Source organism: Atheta coriaria, unplaced genomic scaffold (assembly GCF_025399875.1).
Source record: "Atheta coriaria isolate IRGN ID8LTWV9N9 unplaced genomic scaffold, Caltech_Dcor_3.1 hic_scaffold_5_pilon, whole genome shotgun sequence".
Taxonomy (NCBI): Eukaryota; Metazoa; Arthropoda; class Insecta; order Coleoptera; family Staphylinidae; genus Dalotia; species Dalotia coriaria.
The window spans coordinates 2,459,120-2,482,848 of NW_027045447.1; the positions used below are offsets into that span (position 1 = coordinate 2,459,120).

Here is a 23,729-nt window from a genome sequence, read left to right on the forward strand (position 1 = left end):
CCGGGGGCTGATACATCGACCCGGATCCGGGATTCCACGCCATTATATGTTTGCGTCTTGTCCGTTTTGTCGCTGACCACTCAACTCGAAAGGAAGGAAGTCTTATCCCACATAAGCACCGCTTCATAAACTTTCAATACTTCTATGTAGCAAATAAAAAAGTGAAAAGTTTAAATTTGAGGTTATATAAACGGAAATTAAAGATTAAAATTAAAAAAACTTGAAAATCATGTTCTTCAAGGTTGAATTTAATTAAAATAAATGTTTTTTGGCATTATTTATGTAACTTTTTGAATTAATATACAAAATTGATTCAAAAATGAAGGTCCCAATGTGATGTTTAATATAGGCAACCAAACTTAAACATTAAAATTAAACATAAAATGAAGAAAAACATTGATTATCTGTCAAATAACATTTATTTAACTAATAATAGTAGTCGAATATAGTACAGCATTTCATTTCATTTCATTTCGTAACCTAGAAATCCAAAAATCCATAGGTTTGAGATCAAAAACCGAAGAAACACATTTTCACGGCCATTTTGTACAATATTTGCATAAATCAGCAAGTCATCTCTTTTCATTTATATAATTATTATATGTATTGCACGTTTAAGACTTTGTACACTTAGATTTACTTTGATAACACAGATTCACAAAGCGGCCATTGACTTACACTTTAACACTTAATCATTCAGTGCGGAATGTTCATACTTGATATTTACACGAAGATTGTTCTTTAGTAAGGTAGGACCGGTCATAATAACTTCCCACTGCTGTAGATTGACACAGGCGGACGTGAAGATTGTGCTGGCGGCGGCGGTGGTAAAAGAAACGGACTAATGAAATGTAAAGAATCACGATCTCTGCCCCCGTGGTGATGATGATACATATTCGGGAGGTAATCACGCTCGCCGGGGATGTCACCCATTGTTGTCTCATGCAGTTTACGCATGTGTTTTTTAAGGTCAAAGTTACGACAGAAACCTTTACCGCACACCTGGCACGTAAAGGGTTTCTTATCATTGTGTGTATGCATATGGAAAGTAAGATTATAAACTTGATGAAATGCTTTGGAGCAAATCGTGCATTTATACGCTTTTTCTCCACTGTGGGTCAATTTGTGATTCTTGTAGTTGCCTTTCTGGTGGAAGCCTTTCCCGCAGTACTCGCAGACGAAGGGCTTGTACCCGGCGTGAATCCGCGCGTGCGTGTTCAACGTCGATGAGCGATTGAACGCCTTCCCGCACACGTGGCACTTGTGCGGCTTCTCCGACGTGTGGATGATCTTATGCCTGCAGAGTGTCGATGCCTGCCGGAAGCCTTTGCCGCAGATCTTGCAGACGAAGGGCCTGGCGCCGGTGTGCACCGGCATATGCCTCGTGAGATTGTAGTGCGCGTTGAACACCTTGCCGCATTCGCCGCACTCGAAGCTCTTTTGTTTGCTCTGATTGGCCGCCGGCGGGCTGGAGGTGGTCGTGGGGGCGGAGGCGGCACCGGCGGCGGCCGGGCTAACAGCAGGCGCGTCGCTCCGCGGATCGATACGTGTCTCGACCGCGCTTTTCGCCTGAGCAGCGATCTTACTAAAGGGAGCGGCCGAGGAGGCGGCATCCTCCGGGGACATACTGTACACCGACACCGATGTAGTCGCGACACACATCAGCTGGCTGGGGTAGTACACCAGCGGGTATTGCAGGAACTCCGGACCACGCAGCATCGACGACGGCACGTATTTCTTGAACGCCGATTCGAGATTCTGATACGGCAAGCCAAGATGATCGAATTTATTGTTATTATCCAGTTTGCGTTTGGTTGTCTTTGCGTCAGGTTCCATAATTCGCGCGATGCTGAAGTTGAGTTGTGCCTTTGCCTCCGTGACGGTGACGTCGACGTCCGTGCCGGTTGCCATCTCGGTGGTGGTTTCGCTCTGCGAACAGAACACAGCAAACATAAATCATTTTCGAGTGTGTGTACGAGCCAAGGGGTGCACAAAGTGGAAGGGAGCCGAGGGGGATTAGGCGCAAACAAGCCGAATGATCCGGCGTGTCGTCGTTGCTGACGGTCACGCCCCCGTTTAATGCGGCTATAATAACTGACAAAGCCTATTATTCGAGGCGCGCACACACCGCCGGACGCAGGATGCGTACGGACGTCATGAACACACTCTCCGCCGGGGAGCAAGGGCTGCGATACTGCCGGTTTTGTGGGCGCGCGCGCGCCTAATCACAGACAATTAACGCCGCCGAGAGTTATCTGCTGCTGATCGACACGCTTATTGTCAATCCCGCCACGTTTTTCATTCATTCACACTCCGCATTCAATTCAAAACTCTTCAATCTGGCGAAAAATAAGTTTTTACGTTATTATTACTTAACTACCAGTGAAAAAAAGTATAGGCAACCAAATATACAAGTCAATAACATAAATATCTCAATCTTGACGCTCGCCCCCCCAACCCTATACATCATCATCGGCAGGCAATCTATTTCGTCTGCCGGCGTCAACACAATGAACACGATGTCAATTCAATTCAATCGCGTTCGGAATTGGATCGCGCGCCGCAAATTATTAGCCCCATAAATCGCTCCGAACGATTCCAACTTGTGCGATGACATCCAACCAGTGCTAATACGATTTTCGTCATCACACGCGTCATTATCATTCTTGTCAGCATGTCAGTCGCAAAATGCAGTCGCAAATTACACTCCGATCATTATTTTTCCCATTACCAGCTTAATATTAAGGTTATGTTCGTATTGCACGACATTTGCGCAGAGAACAAGAAAAATAATACAACGGAAATGCTTGTGCTCTTATAAGATTCTTCAGGCACGTGCCCGGATGCAGGTCTATTCATCAAACCAGAAGCACATTTTGATATAATCAAGTTACCATCAACAATTCTTGATTATTCATATCAACATATCGAGTTACTTGTAATCCACGCCTTTACGTCCGAACACCTTGACGCGGACGCGTGCCGGTTTACTTTTCGTAGACAGATGTCTTCATCGCGTATTGTCCATTGTTCTTTTTGCTTTTCTTGAGAGGACGCCAAACCGGAAGCGAAGCCAAGCCAATTTCGGGCGCGCGCAGAAAACAATCAAAGCAAGAGGGCGTGAAAAGTACTGCTAGAGTTCAAGAAACAGCTTGCAGAACGGAAGTGAGACTGGAAGTCTACCAAATCTTCGACGTGCTGAATAATTCCCATTTCGAAATCTTTGTTTACGATGAGGGGAAAGAAATTTTTCGTTTACGCGCAGACGTCGGCTGCCATTGTTGATCATATTAGAGCGGCTAACCTGCTGGCGGAGTCGGAGACGGCGACATTGAATAAACACTCGAAAAGCTTTCGAGCTTTTCACTCGTCGTCTTGCTCTCCAAGTCGTCACGGCACGGAATTTTGCCAATTGTATTCCGACGCTAGACTCACTTTTACTTCCATATTACTCAAAAGCACAAAAATTCAGTTATGACATTACAGGAATCTGTAATTTTACAACGCCAGTGGGTATAATAACATGTACTGCGGGTTGCCTTGTTAGGAAAAAACAAATTGGCATCCCGCAAAAGAATTTCCCGCTCCCCTTTTTCCAAACGTTTGATTCCGAGGCTAGAATTCGACAAGTCGTAGACAGATGTTGTTATAACAAGTACGAGTCCGTGTGTATTCCGCCGCTCCCTGAGTTTTTACGTTGAAATGTACAATGCGAGCGCTCGCATTCAAACACACAGCGCAGTGTGTTATTAACGTTTCGGCGCAAAGTCGCCGGGACGTGATAATGACATATGCTTCGGGTAAATCGAAGAAAACCGCAGGGGAACGCCGAGCGAGAGTGAATTGATGCTGCGCAGCACCGCGCACCAGCCCTCGGCGGCGACAATGCATAATCGCCGCGTTTAAAATCGCACCCACTGCGAACCCACCGGGGGACGCAAATTCTCTCTCTGTGAATATGTGTATGTGTAAAAGTACAAATGCGGTGGCGGTGTGATGTGTCTTTTGTTTACTACCGGAAGAGGAATCAACATACAGAACAAAAAAACGGCGGAAATCAAAATGGCGGCGATATTTCAACATTAAACCCGCAGACGCCATTTTGTGTACAAGTAACATATACGAATATATTCAGTTTCAGTTCGGTTTTTGTTTGAGGGGAGCTTCCCTCACGGCGTTAAGTTGATCCGCACGCCGAATAGTTAAAAGGTAAATGCGGCGCAAATATTTGGCGAAGATAATTACAGCCGCGCCCAAGAGACACGCCGCAATTGGAAAATGTTCACCATCACCACACCGCCGTCGGCGTGACTTATACTCAGCATTATGCATCGATTAATGCATTTATTTTTAATGTTATGATAAATTCTCGACGGGTTTCTTTTTTCTTTTCTATTTTCAAGCAAAACTTCCATAAATTACGAGCGCATCGCGTGTTGTATTCAAGATATATTATCGTAAGTCTTGGAAAGTGGTAGGTAGACTCCCAGTCTTTCTCGGCCATCGATCCGTTGGCCATCTTGACGTTTAATGCCCACGTCGTGAATATTTTATCAAAAGCAGCGCTTTTACGAGTTTTCCTGCGCGCTTGCGTGCGCTTTGCGCTTTCCGCATAGTGGTTAACGTTAAACGACGGGCGGCGGCTTGATAAAACTGATAAACATCCACACATAACCTCAACGTCTAACCTTAAATCACACAGCGAAATGATTTCGGCGGCGTTTAATTGCAACTAAAAACGTACCTACACACACAGTTGGCGTTGTATTGTGCGGCAATAAATTGATTCGATAGCCAATTGACCTGCACGTCGCGCCCCCCACGGTGATATGGGGGTGGCGGCGGCGCCTCCACCAATCGACATTGACGGTTGTTGGCAGCCGAGGCACTTCAATAAGCCGATCATAATGCATGCCGAAACGACGCCGGCACGCGAATACTATAACGCTCGATAAACTGGCTTTTCCGATCGAGCAAATCGCGCATGACACGAGCACCCAATATGAAGTTAATTTGCATTCATGCTCAAATATTCAAATACCGAAACTGCATTTTCATATAAATTCCTTGCAAATTAACATCACAAAAATAAACCACTTACAAATATACACAAATAACCTTAAAATGTTTGCAACTATAGGTATAGGAAATTGACAGCTACATAACCTATTTTTATAGAAATTTAATTAAAACAAACACTAGTTTCACTTGTGGTTGATTCTTGCGGCTCAACACGCACGAAATTGCTAGTAAAATTAGTAGGAAACCAACGGATGCACATAACGCACCCTTAGGTTTTAACTTTTGCCCTGCGGCCCCTGCGGCAATTCCGGCTTACGCTTGGTTTGCATGCAATGCATGTTGAACGCCCCCTCGTTACTGACAACCGGCAATTGTTTCGTATTAAGTTGTATAAGTTATGAGCCGTGTTTAGTGGCGTCGCTCGTGTCACATTTTATATGTGTATCATTTGTTTCGAGTGGCTGCACCCCCATCGAAACAATTTAGGCGGCGTGGCGTGTCATAAACCGTCGTTTTCGCGTGGTTTGCGTAATAACTTAATTGCGGAAGCAACATTTTATTTACTCATCGTTTTATGAGTGCATTTTGGTTTATGATGCGTGAAATTGGTAATAAAATAGTAAAAATATGATTAAAACGGTTTAAAATTTGTTTTTAGGTAATTTGAAGAGTAATTCTTGACATTTAAACAATTTTTTGACAGAAAATTAACTTTTACAATAATTTTTCACGGTTTTAATCAAGAAACTGTCAATTTGAGTCGTTTCTGTCAAAATCGTGGTTATATTAATTCACAATCAAGTAAAATTGGTTGCATACAATGAAAATCACATAATTCATCATTAAAACCCCGAAAAAATGCAAAATTATAGGTTATTACCGTGTAAATCAAAGAAAATTAACTAAAATTCATGAAAGTATGCATTTTGCATTCTTATTCTTTCCAATTTACTAAAAATAACCAACTCAAAAGTAAATATACCCCCTAATTGTATTTAGTTGTAGTAAATTTTTGTTTTCACTTCTAAAACAAAGCAAAAATTGCAGCCTGAAGTCCCCCCGCGAATTTACCAAGATTTGCGACCACTTTGAGCGATACTTGTGCGTCGCACACGGAAGACTGACGGAAAAAACAATAGACAAGAGCCGTGCGCTCCCCAGATGCATTGCGCGCACTTAAAACCTGCGTGCACAGATTGTGCAGCTCGCTCGCCACTCATATTCATACGCAAACATGCACAATGCGGCGGATTTATTATATTCAATCAATATTTGCACTGCGTTCGCATTGTGTGCCACGAATGTTGTGTTTTGTCCTCTTCGAGCCGATCGACCACTTAGTATGCTTTTGTTTCGCTTGTTTATCGCTGGCTTTTTGTAGAACACATCAATATTTTCAACTTATGTTGTTATTCAAGTAATAATAGATGTAGAAAAGTGAAATAAATTGAATTACTCAAAAAGTAATTAAGGTGAAGTGATAATTGTTTCAGAAATAGGTTTAGGATTAAATTCTGTATTTAATTGAGGTGAATTTGAACAGAAATTTTAATTAATTAAGTTAATATCTTAAATTTTATAAAATTGATGTTTTGGAGTAAAATTTTTATTTATTTCTGTTCAAAAAGTCATAAATAGGTGTCAAATTTACTGTAAAATTAATTTTTATTAAAATTATTATTGTTTCATGACTATTTTTTGAGTTTTTAATGTAAAACTACCGAAAAACAACGTTTTTACTAAAAAAATTAATTTTCTTCATCTTATGATTTTATTCAATAATAATAGACTTAGAAGAGTAAAATAAGTTGAATTACTTAAAAACCAATTAAGGTGAAGTGACAATTGTTTCAGATATAAATTTAGAATTAAATTCTGTATTTAATTCAGTAGAATTTGAACAGAAATTTTAATTAATTAAGTTAATATCACCAATTTTATGAAATTGATGTCTTTGGGTAAAATTTTCACATATTTCTGTTTAAAAAATCATAAATAGCTGTTAAATTTATTGTAGAATTAATTGTTTTTAAAATTGTTACTGTGCCATGACTATTTTTTGAGTTTTTAATGAAAAACAACCCTAAAACAACGATTTTATTAAAAAAATCAATTTATCTTTAATTAATTCCACATTTCTTAATTTTTGCATAATTTCTACATTAAATAATGCATTTTTAACTAATTATGTCAAGAAACACTCAAAAACAATACCTAAATACTTCCACTGTTATTCAATAATTCCAGGCAAAATACATAAAATTATGCATGAAAGTAAATTCCCAGCATGTTTTGACACTAATAGCGTTTATAAACGCATCTAATAACCGATGCGCTCGGGGAATTAAACGCGTAATCGCGTAAACTCGCAGCACGCGTCCTACACGTAATTAATAACACAATTTCCCGTGTTAAATCATAAGCGCGACCGAACCGGAAGCGATAAACTACCAGCGTTCATATTTCCACTCGCACACGCGTCCGATAACCATCAAAATATTGCAGTTAATATAATAAACGCGACGCATTGTAAATCACACAACGAAACTTCTGTCAACACTCATTCACACTCACAAAAATGACTAAACATGCAAATCGGTAGAAATTTACATAGTTGAAATTTGTGACCGGTGTAAGGGTAGTAATTTTTATGTTTTCCAGCGCACATCCGACAAGCGATAAGCATTTCGGAATTAATTGCCGTTATCGCAGCGTGACGCCCTCGCAATATCGAAAATTATTCGAAAGGGTGAGCTTTATTAATCAGGGGCGCGTGTGAATTAATACCACATACACGAGAAACAACCCTTGAGGTGAAAACTAGTTAAATTAAAGACGCTTACCGTCAATTTACGCAAATTGAAACTTTAGCACATAATATCCAAGTGTTTTGCGAGTGATTTTGATGTAGTTTAGCAGAAAATTTGTTTGTCGCACAATAATTTCAGTTCGCAGCACATTTGTTAATAATAAATGATCACGCCAAATGCTCTCTTCGCGTTTTGCACTTTTCGAAGCTCACATGCACATTATCAACGAGTATAGTGCGTCGCTGATGCCGGCTGCCCTTGTGTGCCGTATGCCTTCTGCCCCGACGGCCTGAGGGCGCGGCGCAGCGCTCCAATCGCACATTGTTCATTTCATCGCCAACCGAGTCTGTAACCAATCACGCGCCGTATTTGCAGCGCCCTTTTGCCGTTGTAGGCGGAGCTGCGAAACGTACCCCTCTGGGGACGACGCGCGCCAGCTGCACGGTGTACACCTTTTTGGCTGTGCGCGGATGCGCGCTTCGCCTCTTCGGATACCATTTCGAAGCTTCACCTGAGTTCGCCGTCTCCACAACGCACAACCACACACAACACATAGGTATATCTATATGTGACTATAGTTGCAGTCAGGGCTAATCAAACGAAAAGCCTTTTTGGTTCCATGAATGTGGTGTAGTCTGGTGTGCAAGTGATAAGATCACACCTCGCTTTGACTTTGACTCGGTGTATAGCTGTGCATTAGCATTAATGAAGGCCAGGGATCAAAAATACAAACAGAACACTTAATGTCTTAATAAATTCAGGCTCCGGCGACGCACCGAGAGCATTTCGGTGTTTTTGATGAAGGAATCTCTAAAAAAACCCGCGCGCGGCTTTGTGTGTTGTGTGTTCTGGTACGGCCCTTTGCGCTGCGCGTGTATTCAGATTGAAGATTTCAAGTGCGCACTCCATTCTGCATCCTTTTGTACAGGGCGCGTTTTTGATCTTTCCAACCACCACAATTTTATTCCATATTTTCTTCTACCGAATTAACAACACCGCCAAAATAATAAAAAAAAAAACCTAAAAGAGATTATGTTATTATTGAATCAATTGTTAGTGTAGATATATCTACGGATACTTGAGACGTTAGCAAAACGTTAATTAATTTAATCAGCGTCAATAATTCTCGAGTGTTGTCTTTTAACGTTTCTCGTCCGCGGGTGATGTGTCGGCGGATGCATTCGTAGATCTAGAGTGTCTCTTCCATCAAAAGATGATTGCGCGCCACGCGGCACTCTCCAATTATATTGACGAGGCGGCACCTTTTGCGCCAAAGCACCATCCCCGTGTTTGTTTGATCTCGTGCAGTGCGCAAACATTCAAAAAGTCATCACATTATCTCGTCATTCATCGGCGATGCGAATAAAATTACATATTTTATAAGTTATCATAGATAATGTTGCGTCTCTGCGTCTGCTCCACTTGTTCCTCTCGCGCATGAGTGAGCATCACGAATCAAATTGCAACTTGAGATAATAAAAAGCATCATTACAATATGAATACTCGGCTTATTCGAGATGGCAAGATGGCGGCCCGGGTTATTAACTTCGCGTTTCATATTTCGACCCTCTCAACCCCTTCAAACCGTGCGCTTGATTTAATTCGAAATATTCGCAGGATTCGCTTTATTACATTTTGTATATTATTTACGTTTATTTTAAGTGTATACATATTTCGTAATATAATACATCGAACCGAATTAAGTTATGCCTTTTGTCTATTGTTCCACATTCGTTTAGTGATCGTTTTGTTGTTCAGTTTTGTTTTACACACAGGTATGAATATTAGCCACCGAATTTTGCGCTCCACGTTTTTAGTTTCATTTCATTTTCTAGAAAATACAAACATTAAAAATATATGTTTAATATTTATGGTATGGTGTGTGTGTGTGTGTATGTTCCGTGTTGTGTGTTCAGTCGGCGTTCGAATGTCATACAATGAGAAACGTTTTTTTTTCCTTTTACATACAAGTTTTGATCAATAAATTCGTGGTGTGTGGGTACACACATCTGGGTTTCTTTTTTTACTGCGTCTTTGATTAAAGGTTAAGTTCTGCTCTGCGCTTAAACATTTAAAAACGTCACAAAAAACTTACAGTCAACATTCAATATATGCAATAGATGCGTGTTATATATAATTAGAACTTTCTTTCTCTTTCATTTTCCTCTCATTGTGTGTTTGCGACGCAAGTATATAACAACGGTTTACAGTAATTACTAAAGTCCGATAGAGTCGTATTGTATAGGAAAAAATGCTTGTCTATATCCTTGTCTTTAGTTAATTAACGATGTGTAATTGATTCGCGCGTAAATCGGTTAATATAAAACATTGTAATTAGAAGTAAGCGTTGATTCCATGCTGGACGTTGCGGTTGCGTTCCACGAAGTCAGTGTGAAGTGACTAGGCGGGTGACTAATCTAGCGCGGCGCCAATAAATACACGAATAGACAAATTAAAAACAATAAATGATTAGTAATACATACAATTCCAATTAATACACTGAGCGCACCAAGCGGGTGGTGGCGCTAAGGTAAGTGTAAATGCGCGGCGCCACCAAGAATGCGGAAAGCAAACATGAAAAAATCAAAATGCGCATCTCCTCCACGATCGTCGCATAATAATAAATATAAGAAAATATATTTTGTATTTAGGGGTAGGTTGGGTTGGTTGGTTGGTTTTACTGACTGACCAGTTGAGTGTGGCAAAATGGCCGCCGGACGCCATTTTGACGGCACATGCTCTGTGTGTTTGTGTGTTTCATACTTTTTTTTTCTTCTTGACTAGGGCACATTTTACAGGCGCGATAAGACAATTCGTTCAAATCCGCTTCGCGATTTCGGGATTTGTTTGGATTAGTCGACGCCTCATGCGTCCGTCTCGCCGCCCTTCAGTCGGAGTCTTGCGAAATCTTCGAAGATGATATCGTCGTTGTTCTCATCTCTGCAAAAACTCAAAAATTAGCTTTTTATTGGCACACAAACCACAAAACAATTGCATACGTGTCGAGTTGTATAAGATTCGTATCGTCGGCGGAATTTGCGCCCATTTCTCTGCTTTCTCTTCGGGACGAGTCCAGCGGGGGTAGTAATTCCTCTTCAGGCTTAGGATGCATTAGGATAAAAGGCAATTCAGCCACTAAATCGCTGTAAAAACAACATAAAACACCAAATTAGCATACATTCCGTGAATTATTCACGTTTTTCATGAAAATCTTACCCTCCAAGAGCGCCTAAATACAATTTCACTTTGACTTTGTACTGCACGATGATGCCTAGGTTCTCGCGTTGAGCAGGATCAGCCACTCTGCGTTTTACAACAATAATTAGCATAAAAATAGCGTTTACTCCGCGCAAAACGGTAAATAAAGCAAAGAAACATTCCAAACAAAGCCAGCAGCATGCAAAATCTATTCTACCAAGCCAGTGCGTATTAATACTCCACTATTGTTCGTGTTCATGTTAATATTCTAGATGGCGTTGAGTAATAGCTATAGAGTATAAGAGCAGCAACATTCAGGGTTGTTACAACATTCATTGTGTTGTGTTTGTTCGAGTTTAAACTTTAAAGAGGAAAACTAAGAGGAAATAGAAATATATGTACATACAGTTTGTAAGAAGCATGTGTGCTAGATTATCCTTTGACAGGTGACATCAAATAGAAAATAAAGGCAACAAAGTGAAATAAGAGAACAGCGATAATGTTTAATATTTATAGAGAGGATATGTGTGGTTGTTGTTTGTGTTTTGTTTTCGGTCGCTCCGTGAGAGACTTACAGGGTGCTCGATGCTAAGTTAGTATCTTCGTGCTTAAGTTGTCCGTCCAGCGCCAGGCCCCACTTGTCCTTGTTATTCGCCAAGAGCGGCGTCAGCGCAAAGACTTTGCTCAGGGTGAAGCCGGGGCCAATGGGGCAGCCTTCTCTGCCCAATCACACCACACTTTAGTCACCAGCCAATACACACACACACAAATGATCAAATACAAAAAATCAAAACGTCAACTACGCCCAATATCGAAATATATATATATGATAGATCCGCACCAGCGATTGTGAGTGTGTGTGTGTTGCTGCGTCCTATACACCACAGCGTACTCCTAGAGGCATGCGACTCGTGAATGAAAGTTACAACCAACACCGCAAATATATGTAAATAGTATGAGTGCGCCAACAAATCTAAAAGAGGAAGTTTCTCAACCCGCCGCAGCTGCGCAGCCGCACTCACATTGTCGACGACGCCAGATTCGTGTCTTCGTGCTTTAGCTGTCCGTCGAGTGCCAGGCCGCGTTTGTCTTTGTTGTTGGCGAGCAGCGGACGTACCGAAAACACCTTCGACATGGTAAAACCAGGCGACACCGGACAACCTGCTCTAGATAATATCGCAAAACATACGTCAACAAACAAAGAAAAAAACAAGATGGCTGCCGTATAACCTGAAACTATTTTCGGGAAACACAAAAACCAGTCGAATCAAATACTTACTCGCTGTCTGTTTCAGCAACAGTGCATTTATACTGCGCAGTGGAGAAGAGACAAATGTCGGCAAACTGTCGCACGCTGACTTTAATCTTCTTCACGGTGCGATTCGAATTGTTTGCTATGTGAACATTCACCGCAATATTCTCGCCGTGATGATAGAGTTCCTTATCTAGCGACGCTTCCAAGTGGAGCTTGTTGGGACTCATCATAAACTCCTTACTCACCTCCACGGATGGCTGCTCACCTTGTTTACTCGGTGCGTACATTATCTTTCGTATTGCTAATCTGTAAATTTATAAAATCAAAACAAATTTCCCCAAAATTTGATTAAAAAAATACCTGACAGAGTTGCGTTTGTGCGGTTTATCGTCCTGCGTCTCACCCACAAACGCCTTCAGCTCGTAATCAACCCCGCATGGTTTTCCAGTGTCGCCAGGAGCAGGTTGCAGGGTAACAGAGGCAGGACAATGCGGCGGCAACTCAAAATAGAATGGAAACGCGTTTGGTCCCAACTTTTTTATAAGCCTCTCCTAAAACACACACGTAAATCTATTTAGAACACAACCTAACATAACCCAAGTCGCAACATTTTGTTTCATCACGTAGCAAACGCAATAAAACTCACGAGTAAACATTGTAACACTCTCACAACAATGTAAAAGCATGACACAACCCCTAATTTTATTACACTATCCACTCACTGCGAATGGCAGTTAATCAGGAAGTGGAAACGAGGTCAAATTACCTGTAGTCGTGTGAGCGGTCGTTTCGTCGCGTTCGGGTCCTGCGGATAAATCTGCTCGGCAGCCAGATACAAATCCTTGCGGAACGTCAAGCCCAGAACGTCGAGATCCTCGCGTCCGTAACGAAACGCCGCCAGGACATGCCCGAACACTTTGCGATCCTTTACGTACTCGGGATCAATGAGGACGACGCCGTCGATCGGGTCCACGTTCGATATGTGATCGACAAAGTCACGTTTGCCAAGATACACCGTGATTTTGCCATTGGGCGATGACTTCTTGAAAACTCTACAACCGAATAAACTTGTAATGCAACCAGAGATTATTATATTGTTAATATGTTTATTAAATGTTTATTTTGAAGGTGTTTATTACCTGGTCGCTTGTCGCTTGCTGCTGGTGTCGTCCATGTCCGGCGACGGTGGTGCCAAACCGGCGGCGCTCTCAGGGCTGCTGCGGGGAGGCGCCTGCACCTTGCCACCCTCCACGATGACCTGCCGAACACAATACCAGAATGAAATTTGGAACGACGCACACAAACTATTTGTTTTATTTAATTTCGTTATCGGTATGCGCACGCGTGTGTGTCTAAACAAATACCTTGAAGCTTTTGCGCCGTGGGGGCTCCGTATTTAAGCGTAATTGCGAAGCGTCCAGCACCCCGCCAGCCCGCGAGCGTTTCGGCTTGCGTAATGAGGCTCTGTATCAACAAACAGAGCGTTAAAGCCGCGCGTTCAAGAGTTTTTCGACGCGCGGCTGGGTCGAGTGCGGGCGGCACTTAAAACTTAAAATAGCAACAACGCGATAATGATAATAACCAGCAATGTCGGCGTGCGCGCCACACTACACCAGTACTTATCCATTACAAACTATCAACTATGTACTAGCCGGCGAGAGGCTGGGAATTTAATGTTATAAACAAACATTCGCGTGGCACACATGTGCCTCGCCGACATGTGTCGCTGGAAAAACATCTGTGTGCATGTAAATTGCGAATTTTCGCACGGCGTGACGCAAAACGGGTGTGTACACCGCGTGTGCTCTCGAATGACTCTAATCTAATCAACTAAAAACATAATTTAATTAATCATTGACTGGTACGCCCCGGAGTTATGCGAAATGCATGCATGCGTGTATGATGGGTTGCCAGTTATCTAACCTGTTGTTGCAGTTCAACAAGTATATTGGGTTGCATATAATTGAATTGAATTTCGTAATTAATTAGTGTGCTCTTACGTATTTATGTTTGCAGATGAGAGTGGAACGTTATTCCCAACACGGCGGGCGTGTATCAATGACGTGCGCGGCTTTCCGGTGTTGATTCAGTGTTGACTCTCGACCGACGACAAATTGCTAATAAAGCCGTCGTCGTCGTCGTGTTGTGTGTTGCCGTCGATGCGTTTCCACCTTTTCCGTTTCTCTTCCTTCCGTCCGCTGTCCGCGCGCTCAGCCGCCGATTTCAATCCACGCGCGGTGGTTCATTAACGTATTGTGTGCGCCGGCATTGTGTGCGCGTCGCGACAAATTTCACCCTCGCACAGCCAGACAATGCCGCCCCGCAATCGGCGCGATCAGGTGCGCTCGCACAATGTAAACACGTACGTTCAGCATATACGCATACACTGCCGTCGAATTGCGTCTGCAATTAGGCTGGCCTAGACGCGACGCACTTCACTAACGACGTTATCGCCGTTATCGCTATTTATACGGAAGTTGTGGCACGCCGCTAACTTAGTTGTTGCGATTGGGACCTTCTGCTGCTGGCGAGCATGCGGCACCCGGATGACTGACTCACTTGCACTAAACGGCGGCGCGTTCTTCAACTGTTTATCACGATCGCGACGCGGCCGGTCGCGTGTTTGCGCATATTCGTGCATACAAGTACCGAGAAGACGCGCTTGATCATCAGTCGATACTTCCGATTGTTGATGAATAAATTACGCGCAACGAGCTGAACATCACTCGGGCTTGCAAGTGGAAGTTGTGCGGGTTCCGTAAATCCGTACTCGTGAACGACACAGGTGGCGCCCCCACGAACTAACATCATTTGTTTTCATTACAACCCAATTCAAATTTTGCAAGTTTTAAACTAAATTACCATGTTATAATATTAAACATAAACTTATTTATATATTCAGCACGTTTTACAGTGGAAAATGTATGTGATATACTAAAGTAACTGTGGTTTTATCGCGTGTATTATTAGGGTTTTATCAAATTAACTATGACGCAGTTCGTGTTTCTTCGCAGAACGAACGTGTCAGTACAAGGTGCGCATGCGCGTGGTAAATCGCCGCCGTGGCGTCGTCGTCCACACACACCGCCGACTCGGCCGTTCGCTCGGCTGTCACTTTCTGTTTGTAGTACGTGTTTTTTTGATACATTTTAAAGCTAAGCCGGGGGGCGCCGCCGACGTACAACCGCCGCCACCAATATACACCCGCACGCCGCCTCCGTTGCCGCCGCCGCGATGACCACATCGTCCGAGTATGGCAATCCACTACGGAAGTTCAAGCTGGTTTTCCTCGGCGAACAAAGCGGTGAGTAGAGAATGCCGGGGCGCAAAAAACACATCATCCGCAAAACGCGCCGTCGAATCAATATTACCTCGCCGCACATTAGCGGCATCAATTATGCATAGGTGTGACTCTGGAGAGGCCCTTGCCCTTCTCGCGCACACACGTCCTGCAAAACGTCCTGTCACCCTGCCACCTAGTTTCCACACACCTAGCAAACATATGCATGGGTGGGTGGGTCGGCCACACAACTTCAACCTCTTTTTCATTCTTTCAATGCCAATCAATATTGATAAAATAAATGTTTTCAATTTGTTACAGTCGGGAAAACATCCCTCATCACCAGATTCATGTATGATAGCTTTGATAACACTTATCAGGTGAGGAAAACACAATTAAATCATAAATTTCACACAAAAAATTACCAAAAACTTTATTGCAGGCAACAATAGGCATAGACTTTCTATCCAAGACCATGTACCTTGAGGATAGAACAGTCCGACTGCAGTTGTGGGATACTGCCGGCCAGGAACGCTTCAGATCGCTGATTCCTTCATACATTCGAGATTCGACCGTCGCCGTGGTTGTTTATGATATTACAAGTGAGTATGAGTTGTTAAGTAATTAAAAATGGGATTAAATTTGTGTGTTTTATTAGATGCCAACTCATTTCATCAAACTTCCAAGTGGATCGACGATGTGCGGACGGAGCGAGGCACGGACGTCATTATTATGCTCGTTGGTAATAAAACTGACTTGTCTGATAAGCGACAGGTTGTCACCGAGGAAGGTGAACGTAAGGCGAAGGAGCTCAACGTGATGTTTATTGAAACCAGCGCGAAAGCTGGCTACAATGTTAAGCAGGTAATGAAAAACATAAAAAAATATGTTTTTATTGTTTATAAATGATATTTTTATGTTTTTTTTTAACATTTTAGCTATTTAGACGTGTTGCCGCCGCATTGCCAGGCATGGATTCCACGGAGAATAAGCCACCAGAAGACAGTATCCTTTTTATTTTACGAAATAATTCTAAAAATTGCATTTTTTCTTTGATTTTTTAACTTAAAAACTTCAATTTTGCACGTGCATGACTTACTAGTGTGTGCGCATGTGTTAATTATTTATTATTTTTATTATTTTTTGATTGCGTATTTTCCTCAATTTGTTTCTCTAGTGCAAGAGGTCGTCTTGAAAGACACGCCGAACGAGGCGAAAGATCCGGACGGAGGCTGTGCATGCTAGTGACGATTTTGTTGATTCTGATTCCTTCCTCGTTTTGTTTGCCGAGCAAGAAAAAAAAAACTGAAATGAACACCGCGCGAATCATGCTTTTATCGATTTAATTTGGTACCGGTGCATTCAAACATCTCGACCAAGCAACTAATAATTTAATCAAAACGAGATTTAACACAAAAATCAAAGTCAGATTTGATAAACTTAATAACTAAGAGAGAAAAAAGTATTCGTGCCTTGGGTAAATATTAATTTCGTTTTTAAAATATTACTTTTAAAGTAATATTACACTAAGCAAAATAATAATCAAAATGAAAAGTTTTGCTCAGCGTAAAGCGCTTTAAAGTCTAAGATATAAAGTTTAAGTAAAACAAAAACATTTATTAACTGAAAGAAAAAAAGGCTCTAATATTTATTGCATTTAATATATTTTAAAGAAACTTGTATGTACTAATCATAATCGTAAACCAAAAGAATTCAATGGCAACAATAACCAACCGAACGACGACAACGATGAAAAGATGTAAATAATTTTTATAAATTATCGGCGGACACGTTCGAATGTTTGTGTAAAACGTAGTTAGATATTCGAATGATCGATTTGTTAGGTAATAAGTGTTAATACATAGATCCTGCCACCATTTTTGCGATGTTTGTTAGCCTTGTTAGTCGCTTACGTAGGGGAGGATTATTTTCTTAACCCGCCGCACCCACAGCCGTCGACCTGCAGACACAGCCGCAGCTGCAGAATCATCAGAACGACTCCGAGGGCGGCTGCATGTGCTGAGACAACAGCGCCACCACCACCAGCGATATGAAGAAGTGATGATGATGATGATAATGATGTGAAGACTACTCCTCCCCCCGCATTCGCACGCACACACTCGCAAGCAGCAGAATGGATCAATTAACGGAAAAATATTTACAATGAATTTTACTAGTTAAGCTCTCACTTCATTCAAAACAATAACGTGTAGCCTGAACCGTTGAAGCGCTAAGTGTGAGATTTATTTGCGTTGTTACGATTTCGATGGGCACTGTGTGCGTGTGTGTGAGACACGATGCAGACGAAACAATATTGTTCTTATTAATTGCGCGCATCGATCGATTTTTATTTCGGTTTGTTTGTTTATTCGCGGATTTACCAAATAGCCAATTCTACCGACTTTTACATACCATACCATATTGCAGATGCATACTTGAATTATGATCACGACTGTATATTCATGCGAGAATGGATGCGATTGTAATTTTTCTATTACTATTAAACATGATTTTGCCTATTTAATAATCTGGAATGATTGAAATAAATCTTGATTGTGTCGGACGTTCGAAAAATAGCTGAAATTTAGTTGAATTTAGTTGATTTTAATATAAAAAGGTTATATTTATGTTGCAATCATCAAAAAACGTTGAAAAAATGACATTTAAGACTAGAAAATAGTAATTTATGTTGAAAATAGTGCGTTTTAGGGGTTATGGTATGTGGTGGATCATATAAATCAAAATATCCATGTGATTTTCTGATCCGGAGAATTTCACCGTGCGTCAACTTTCTATGCAAATGATATGCGTGCGAGCGAATCATCGCATCAGAAATCACAATGATGTCATTACTCACTCACGCTTGCGGCTGATGCGATGAGCGATTCAAAATATGTAAGATAATGTGATATTTTGTTAGATAAATTTAGATAAAAACTACATATCGAATCGGTACGTACGCAAGCATAGAACAATACCCCGAATTGCGTGCACTTGAAGCAATCAAAATGACCAGCATATTGCACAGATAAACGACGCAGCTACTGTGCAGCGTGTAAAACAAACGTTTGTTATGATTAGACATCTGTTAGTCACTACATCCTGGCGTGTTTTGGACTAGGAAACAATTGCAAGCTATGGAAACCAACAGACAGAACGTGGATTGGGGCAGGTATGGCCTTGGTGAGAATGCCACACGATCAAGAGGGAATGTTGGAGGATTTGTGGACCTGGGGAATGAGTATGAGTATGCAGCTGGTGGACATCAAGCTTCTGGAGCCAATGAGATCTTTGCTGAAGAGCAGGTGAGGGTGTTATTAGTATAAGATTAGATTTTGTTTAATTTTTGTGTGTTTTTGCTTAGGGTGAGGTGCCTTGGTGGAAATCAAACTTTTTTATATCACAGAGGGTGTTATTTGGCACATGGGATGGTGTGTTCACATCCTGCTTGATTAACATTTTGGTGTGATTGTGTTCTTGAGATCTGGCTGGATTGTGGCTCAGGCTGGGATTATTAGTGCTGTGTTAATAGTTTTATTTACTGGTAAGTAAAATATTTAGATTTACATTGATTTTTAAGCCTAAATTATCTAGAAATTTGAATTTATTAATAATTTAATCAAATTTAAGCTTTAGAGATAATAATTTTGGAGTGGTAATTGAGTATTTCCTTAAAAACTCTTTGTTTTATTGAGAATATGTACTAATTTATAGCATGAAATGAATAAGGTATATTTGGCTATCAATTGTGAGAAAATAATCAATTAATTGTAACAATCAACAAAATGGCGGAGGATTTAAAGCGATTTTTCACCAAGCATTTAAACTTTATTATTCTCTTTATTTTCAGTGTTTGTGGCTTTAATATCAGTACTATCAGCCGTAGGCATCTGTGAAAGATGTCGCATCGAGAGCGGAGGAGTATATTTTTTAATCGCCCATGTCTTGGGCTCAAGATTTGGTGGATCTCTTGGACTTTTATACTGTTTCGGACAGGTACAACACAAAAATCCACGTTTTTTCTACATTTACTTACTGTTTTGTTGTTTACTTACAGGCAGTGGGTTGCGCATTGAATGTTTTGGGTTTCGGTGAATCAATAGCCCTGCTTTTGGGAGTTGGTGACTACCCCTGGGCTGTTAGAAGCATCGCAGGCGCTGCAGTGATGCTCTTAAGTGTAATCAACATGGCGGGTGTAAAGTGGGTGATCAAACTACAATTTGCCCTTTTGTTGATCCTCCTACTCTCTGGGTTAGACTTCATGGTGGGTAGTTTCACCCATATTGATCCAGGTAATTTATTTATTAATAAAATTAGTTAAGAAATTATGTTTTTATTGTTTTTTAACAAATTTTCAGATCATGGATTTACCGGCTGGTTAACCGGTAATTTTCACGCAAATCTCTGGTCAGACTACAAAGACTACAGCTGGTTTACTGTTTTCGGCGTGTTTTCCCAACAATCACCGGCATCCTCGCCGGAATCAACATGAGCGGTGACTTACGCTCACCATCGACAAATATCCCCAACGGCACACTGTCCGCACTCTTCACAGGCACATTTTTATATCTAGTTTTTGTTTTATTCCTTGGTGCAACATGCACACGACAAGTCCTCTTGGAAGACTTTCAAATCGCAGCTAAAGTATCAGCAGTAAGCGTTTTACTACTCGCCGGCTTGTATGTCTCTTCAATGTCCAGTTGTCTCGGCGCTATGTACGGCACACCGCGTGTGTTGCAATCAATTGCGCTCGAGAACGTAATTCCGGGCATCGGTATGCTCGGCATGGGCCGTGGTCCAAACAAAGTGCCTTTGTACGCGATGGCTGTGGTCGCCATCGTCACTTTAACATTTATCTGCGTTGGTAACATCAACATGCTCGCGCCCATCGTCACAATGCCTTATCTTTTAACGTACGCGTGTATTGACTACTCGTATTTTACTCTGGCGCAAACGTTTGACTTGCAACATCAACGCGAAGAGCGATTTGTGAGGCGGAAACCATCACAGAATGGTACCACGCCTGTTGGGAGCGAAGGAAATGATTTGGATAATTTGTTTCCGGAACGTACACAACACAGAATACGAGTAAGTTGTATTTTTTAAAGAAAAGCACGAAAGAATATCAATTTTACATATTTATTAGGGTGAATCAAGTTCAACTTCACCTGTTACACCAGATGAGAATGGAGAAATCACTCCAATTGTACCAAAAACACACATTCATTCAAAACCGAAGAATTGGTACTCTTTATTATGTAACAGATGGTTTTCTCTTCGGAGCAGCGTTAAAACTCTTCATAATGTTCTTTGTCAACTGGGGTTACGCCCTAACAAGCATCCTAGCTGTATTCTTAGTGTGGTTATACATCGGGACGACTAATCCAGCAGTAAAACCAGGTTTAGCTGCGGAGTTTCGATTCTTCAAATGGTTAAAAAATGCTTTACTTCGTTGTTTCGGGTAAATTAACACTAAAAAACACATTTTTCCGACTAAAACACTTAATTTGGTTCCTAAATTACAGAAAACGTGTCCATGAATATGAACAAATCGTAGTGACGCCTATACATCGCAATATTGACGTGACTTCAGCGCAGCTAAACGAAGACAATGAAGATTTTGCATCACGACGTAGATATCACCAGTCTGCGACAGTCCACGGCCACATGGTACTAATCGATGACTAGAAAGACTCAAATTCGAGGCTATTGAATAATTCTTGACTAATAATTTTATCTACATGACGAGAGTAAGCAATTCAGCGGCGCGCTGACAACAAAAACAATGCACAAATTTAGCTTTTCGATCACTTTTTACAAGAATAACATTTGTAATCAACATATATATTGTACACGATTAATGTGCGAGTATAGTAATTTATTAATATTTTACAACATTTCGAGATGTTTGCTTGTCGTTCGACATTGAGCGATAGATTTCTGGTAAATCCCCTCAACGCAACCTCATACTCGTAGGATAATGTTGTGTCAATGTTTGTACAAATAATTACCGCCTTGTTTCGGTGTTTTTTTGACTTTGCGCTTCTGAAACAACAATTAGCGCTTGGGCAGAGTCCCCACTTATTTTAGAAGCAACTATATATAGATTATGCTTCAAATTATTCTTATTACGTGATTTGACGTCTTGAAAAGTGTTCAAAATGGCGAATATAAGTTTATTTATTGTAATATTATGTATTTTGGGTTATTGCTCGGCATTTCCGCATGGTAAGCATTGATTTTTGCTAAAAAATAATTTTTTTAATGTTTTATTTTGTAGCTGGACGTGGTTTTGGCGGAGGAGGTAGTTATGGTTATGAAAATTATAACTACGGATATTCCGGATGGAGAGGTGGTCCCGGACGTGGGTATGGCGGATATAAACATTTCAAAGGTCCTGGCTGGCGTGGAAATTATGGAGGTTATGGTCGCGGTGGCTATGGTGGTTATGGCGGATACGGCCCAGGTGGTTATGGAGGTTATGGCCCTCTGGGAGGCGGTAGCGTTGCATCTGCAAGTGCTTCCGCGTCATCCGGAGGCGGTGGTCCTTTTGGAGGCGGAAGCAATGCCCAAGCCAACGCAGAAACAGCTTCGTTTAATTTAGGACCACTTTCGGCTACGTTTTCGAAAAGTAACGCAAATGCCAACGCCTTAGGTTAAATTCTTATTAAAACTTTATTTTTTTCGTATAACATTTGTTTTTTTATTTACACCTTTCTAAGAAATATTTGTCTCGTATGCAAATATTTGAAATAAATCGGAAATTTGGAACCGGTCGTGATGCAGTTTTGTTGATTTTGTTAACGCGCGATAAACTCTCGCTGCCTCGAGGTCAGTCCGATGCGAGAGAGATCAATAAGCCATAAGTAGAAAGACAAGTTTTAGTTTTGGTCCAGTCGACGGAGAACAGCAGCTGCGCGCTCAGATTACGCAGATTACGCAAAAGTATGAAGAAAGCGCTGCTCCTTGTGTTGACGCTGTGCGTCCTGCTGACGCTCTGCAACTGTGCGCCTGCAGAGCAAAAGGATTCTCCTAAGGAAGCACAATGTAAGCAAAACTCTTTATATTCAAAAACAATTGCAATACTTTTATTAATAGTGAAAGTATAACTTTCACAATCGTAAAAATAGGCAACCAAATGAACATTTTTACAATTTCAGCCGCGTTTGTGCCTGTATTCGATGAAATAGTCGTTGAATCTTCCCTTACTGTGCGCAGAAAAAACGACGCAAGTCGACAAGGCCGTAATAAAAACCCTGCTAAAGTTGCTACAGTAACACCAACAACTGAAACAGCAGCAAAAGTTAAAAGACAATCAGGGTAACTACACATAACCTTAATTATACTTTTCTACTCACACTTACAACATTCATACTCATTTATTCGCAAAACAAACAAAACACTTTTAATAACATTTACGATGTGATTAGATTTAATCGTTTTCCAGGTTTTAAAAGCCGCCATCTTGGAATGGTTTCAGCGGAAGTGTCGCCGACGCTCACGCACAATCCAATAACGTAAACGGCCCTCTTGGCTCTTTTGGTTCCTCAGCTACACATACACAAAATCAAGCATTCAATTTCGGCCCGAATGGTGCTTCTGCTTCCGCTGGTCTAGCAGCCACGCAACATTATTATTTCCCTAACGGAATGAAAATCGACGTTAACTTTTCCGGCGGTACCGCCGCTATTAACGGCCGCAATTCCGACTCGTCCGCATCATCCATCACCGTCACGCATCCAAAAGGCACAAAACGCGTTTACACTTAATTATAATAATAAATTCTGTCTATTTTATAAATAAATAACAAATAAAGCGATTTATATGCAGTGCGCATGCGTAGATTGATTAGAGCGTTGAACTTTGCGTTGTCTATTGAATGAATAATTAAAAATCGATTGTTTGCACGTTTTTATTGATTTATCTATTTGCGGATTATGTAAAATGACTAAAAACACGTAAAATTTATTTCTACCTGTGTGTGACATCGTAATTCAAGGTAAAATCTTAGAAATTTACACTTTGTTGAGATTGGTCACATCGTAAATGCGTCGAAACTCTTCGCGTGAGGTTTATTACGTAATATTTGCATATCGGCATTTGTCGCATACCAATAACACTTTATTTTATTGTTTTTCAAGTCTTTAGACAACACTTGAGTCTT

The 23,729-nt window shown here is 41.2% G+C and overlaps 5 protein-coding genes across 14 annotated transcripts; 3 read left to right on the forward strand and 2 right to left on the reverse strand.

Moving 5' to 3' along the window:
* Positions 1-400: 400 nt before the first annotated feature.
* LOC135792012 (fez family zinc finger protein erm-like) lies at positions 401-7,930 on the reverse strand. Of its 3 annotated transcripts, none has more exons than XM_065302637.1 (2): positions 7,866-7,930; positions 401-1,929 (listed from the first exon to the last, which is right to left on the reverse strand). In XM_065302637.1, exon 2 carries the CDS (start codon positions 1,909-1,911, stop codon positions 760-762), a length of 1,152 nt encoding a protein of 383 aa, XP_065158709.1. In that variant the 5' UTR covers positions 1,912-1,929; positions 7,866-7,930; the 3' UTR covers positions 401-759. The 3 variants fall into 3 exon arrangements, with proteins under 3 accessions (XP_065158709.1, XP_065158707.1, XP_065158708.1); XM_065302635.1 differs by lacking the exon at positions 7,866-7,930 and adding an exon at positions 4,749-5,032; XM_065302636.1 differs by lacking the exon at positions 7,866-7,930 and adding an exon at positions 3,305-3,450.
* A 1,526-nt stretch (positions 7,931-9,456) lies between these two features.
* Positions 9,457-15,048, reverse strand: LOC135792820 (beta-arrestin-1-like). Of its 7 annotated transcripts, none has more exons than XM_065303568.1 (10): positions 14,286-15,048; positions 13,425-13,543; positions 13,052-13,352; positions 12,646-12,836; positions 12,310-12,591; positions 12,053-12,196; positions 11,606-11,749; positions 11,049-11,135; positions 10,832-10,975; positions 9,457-10,772 (listed from the first exon to the last, which is right to left on the reverse strand). In XM_065303568.1, the coding sequence occupies exons 2-10, from the start codon at positions 13,457-13,459 to the stop codon at positions 10,697-10,699; spliced, it is 1,404 nt and encodes a 467-aa protein (XP_065159640.1). In that variant the 5' UTR covers positions 13,460-13,543; positions 14,286-15,048; the 3' UTR covers positions 9,457-10,696. The 7 variants fall into 7 exon arrangements, with proteins under 7 accessions (XP_065159640.1, XP_065159643.1, XP_065159641.1 ...); XM_065303571.1 differs by having other exon boundaries at positions 13,052-13,337; positions 14,286-15,045; XM_065303569.1 differs by lacking the exon at positions 14,286-15,048 and adding an exon at positions 13,650-13,913.
* Positions 15,049-15,305: 257 nt separating this feature from the next.
* Positions 15,306-18,139, forward strand: LOC135792824 (ras-related protein Rab6). Of its 2 annotated transcripts, none has more exons than XM_065303580.1 (6): positions 15,306-15,589; positions 15,887-15,945; positions 16,008-16,167; positions 16,224-16,429; positions 16,504-16,570; positions 17,518-18,139. In XM_065303580.1, exons 1-6 carry the CDS (start codon positions 15,520-15,522, stop codon positions 17,586-17,588), a joined length of 633 nt encoding a protein of 210 aa, XP_065159652.1. In that variant the 5' UTR covers positions 15,306-15,519; the 3' UTR covers positions 17,589-18,139. The 2 variants fall into 2 exon arrangements, with proteins under 2 accessions (XP_065159652.1, XP_065159653.1); XM_065303581.1 differs by having other exon boundaries at positions 15,314-15,589; positions 16,743-18,092.
* A 215-nt stretch (positions 18,140-18,354) lies between these two features.
* On the forward strand, positions 18,355-21,462 carry LOC135792819 (solute carrier family 12 member 8-like). The gene is given in 10 exon segments (XM_065303567.1): positions 18,355-18,870; positions 18,930-19,020; positions 19,023-19,109; positions 19,416-19,561; positions 19,623-19,857; positions 19,924-20,013; positions 20,016-20,653; positions 20,712-20,836; positions 20,838-21,026; positions 21,091-21,462. Coding segments are annotated over 10 exon segments (1,932 nt in total). The 5' UTR covers positions 18,355-18,702; the 3' UTR covers positions 21,254-21,462.
* A 264-nt stretch (positions 21,463-21,726) lies between these two features.
* On the forward strand, positions 21,727-22,225 carry LOC135792062 (uncharacterized). The gene is made up of 2 exons (XM_065302686.1): positions 21,727-21,793; positions 21,846-22,225. Exons 1-2 carry the CDS (start codon positions 21,727-21,729, stop codon positions 22,223-22,225), a joined length of 447 nt encoding a protein of 148 aa, XP_065158758.1.
* The last annotated feature ends 1,504 nt before the right edge of the window (positions 22,226-23,729 follow it).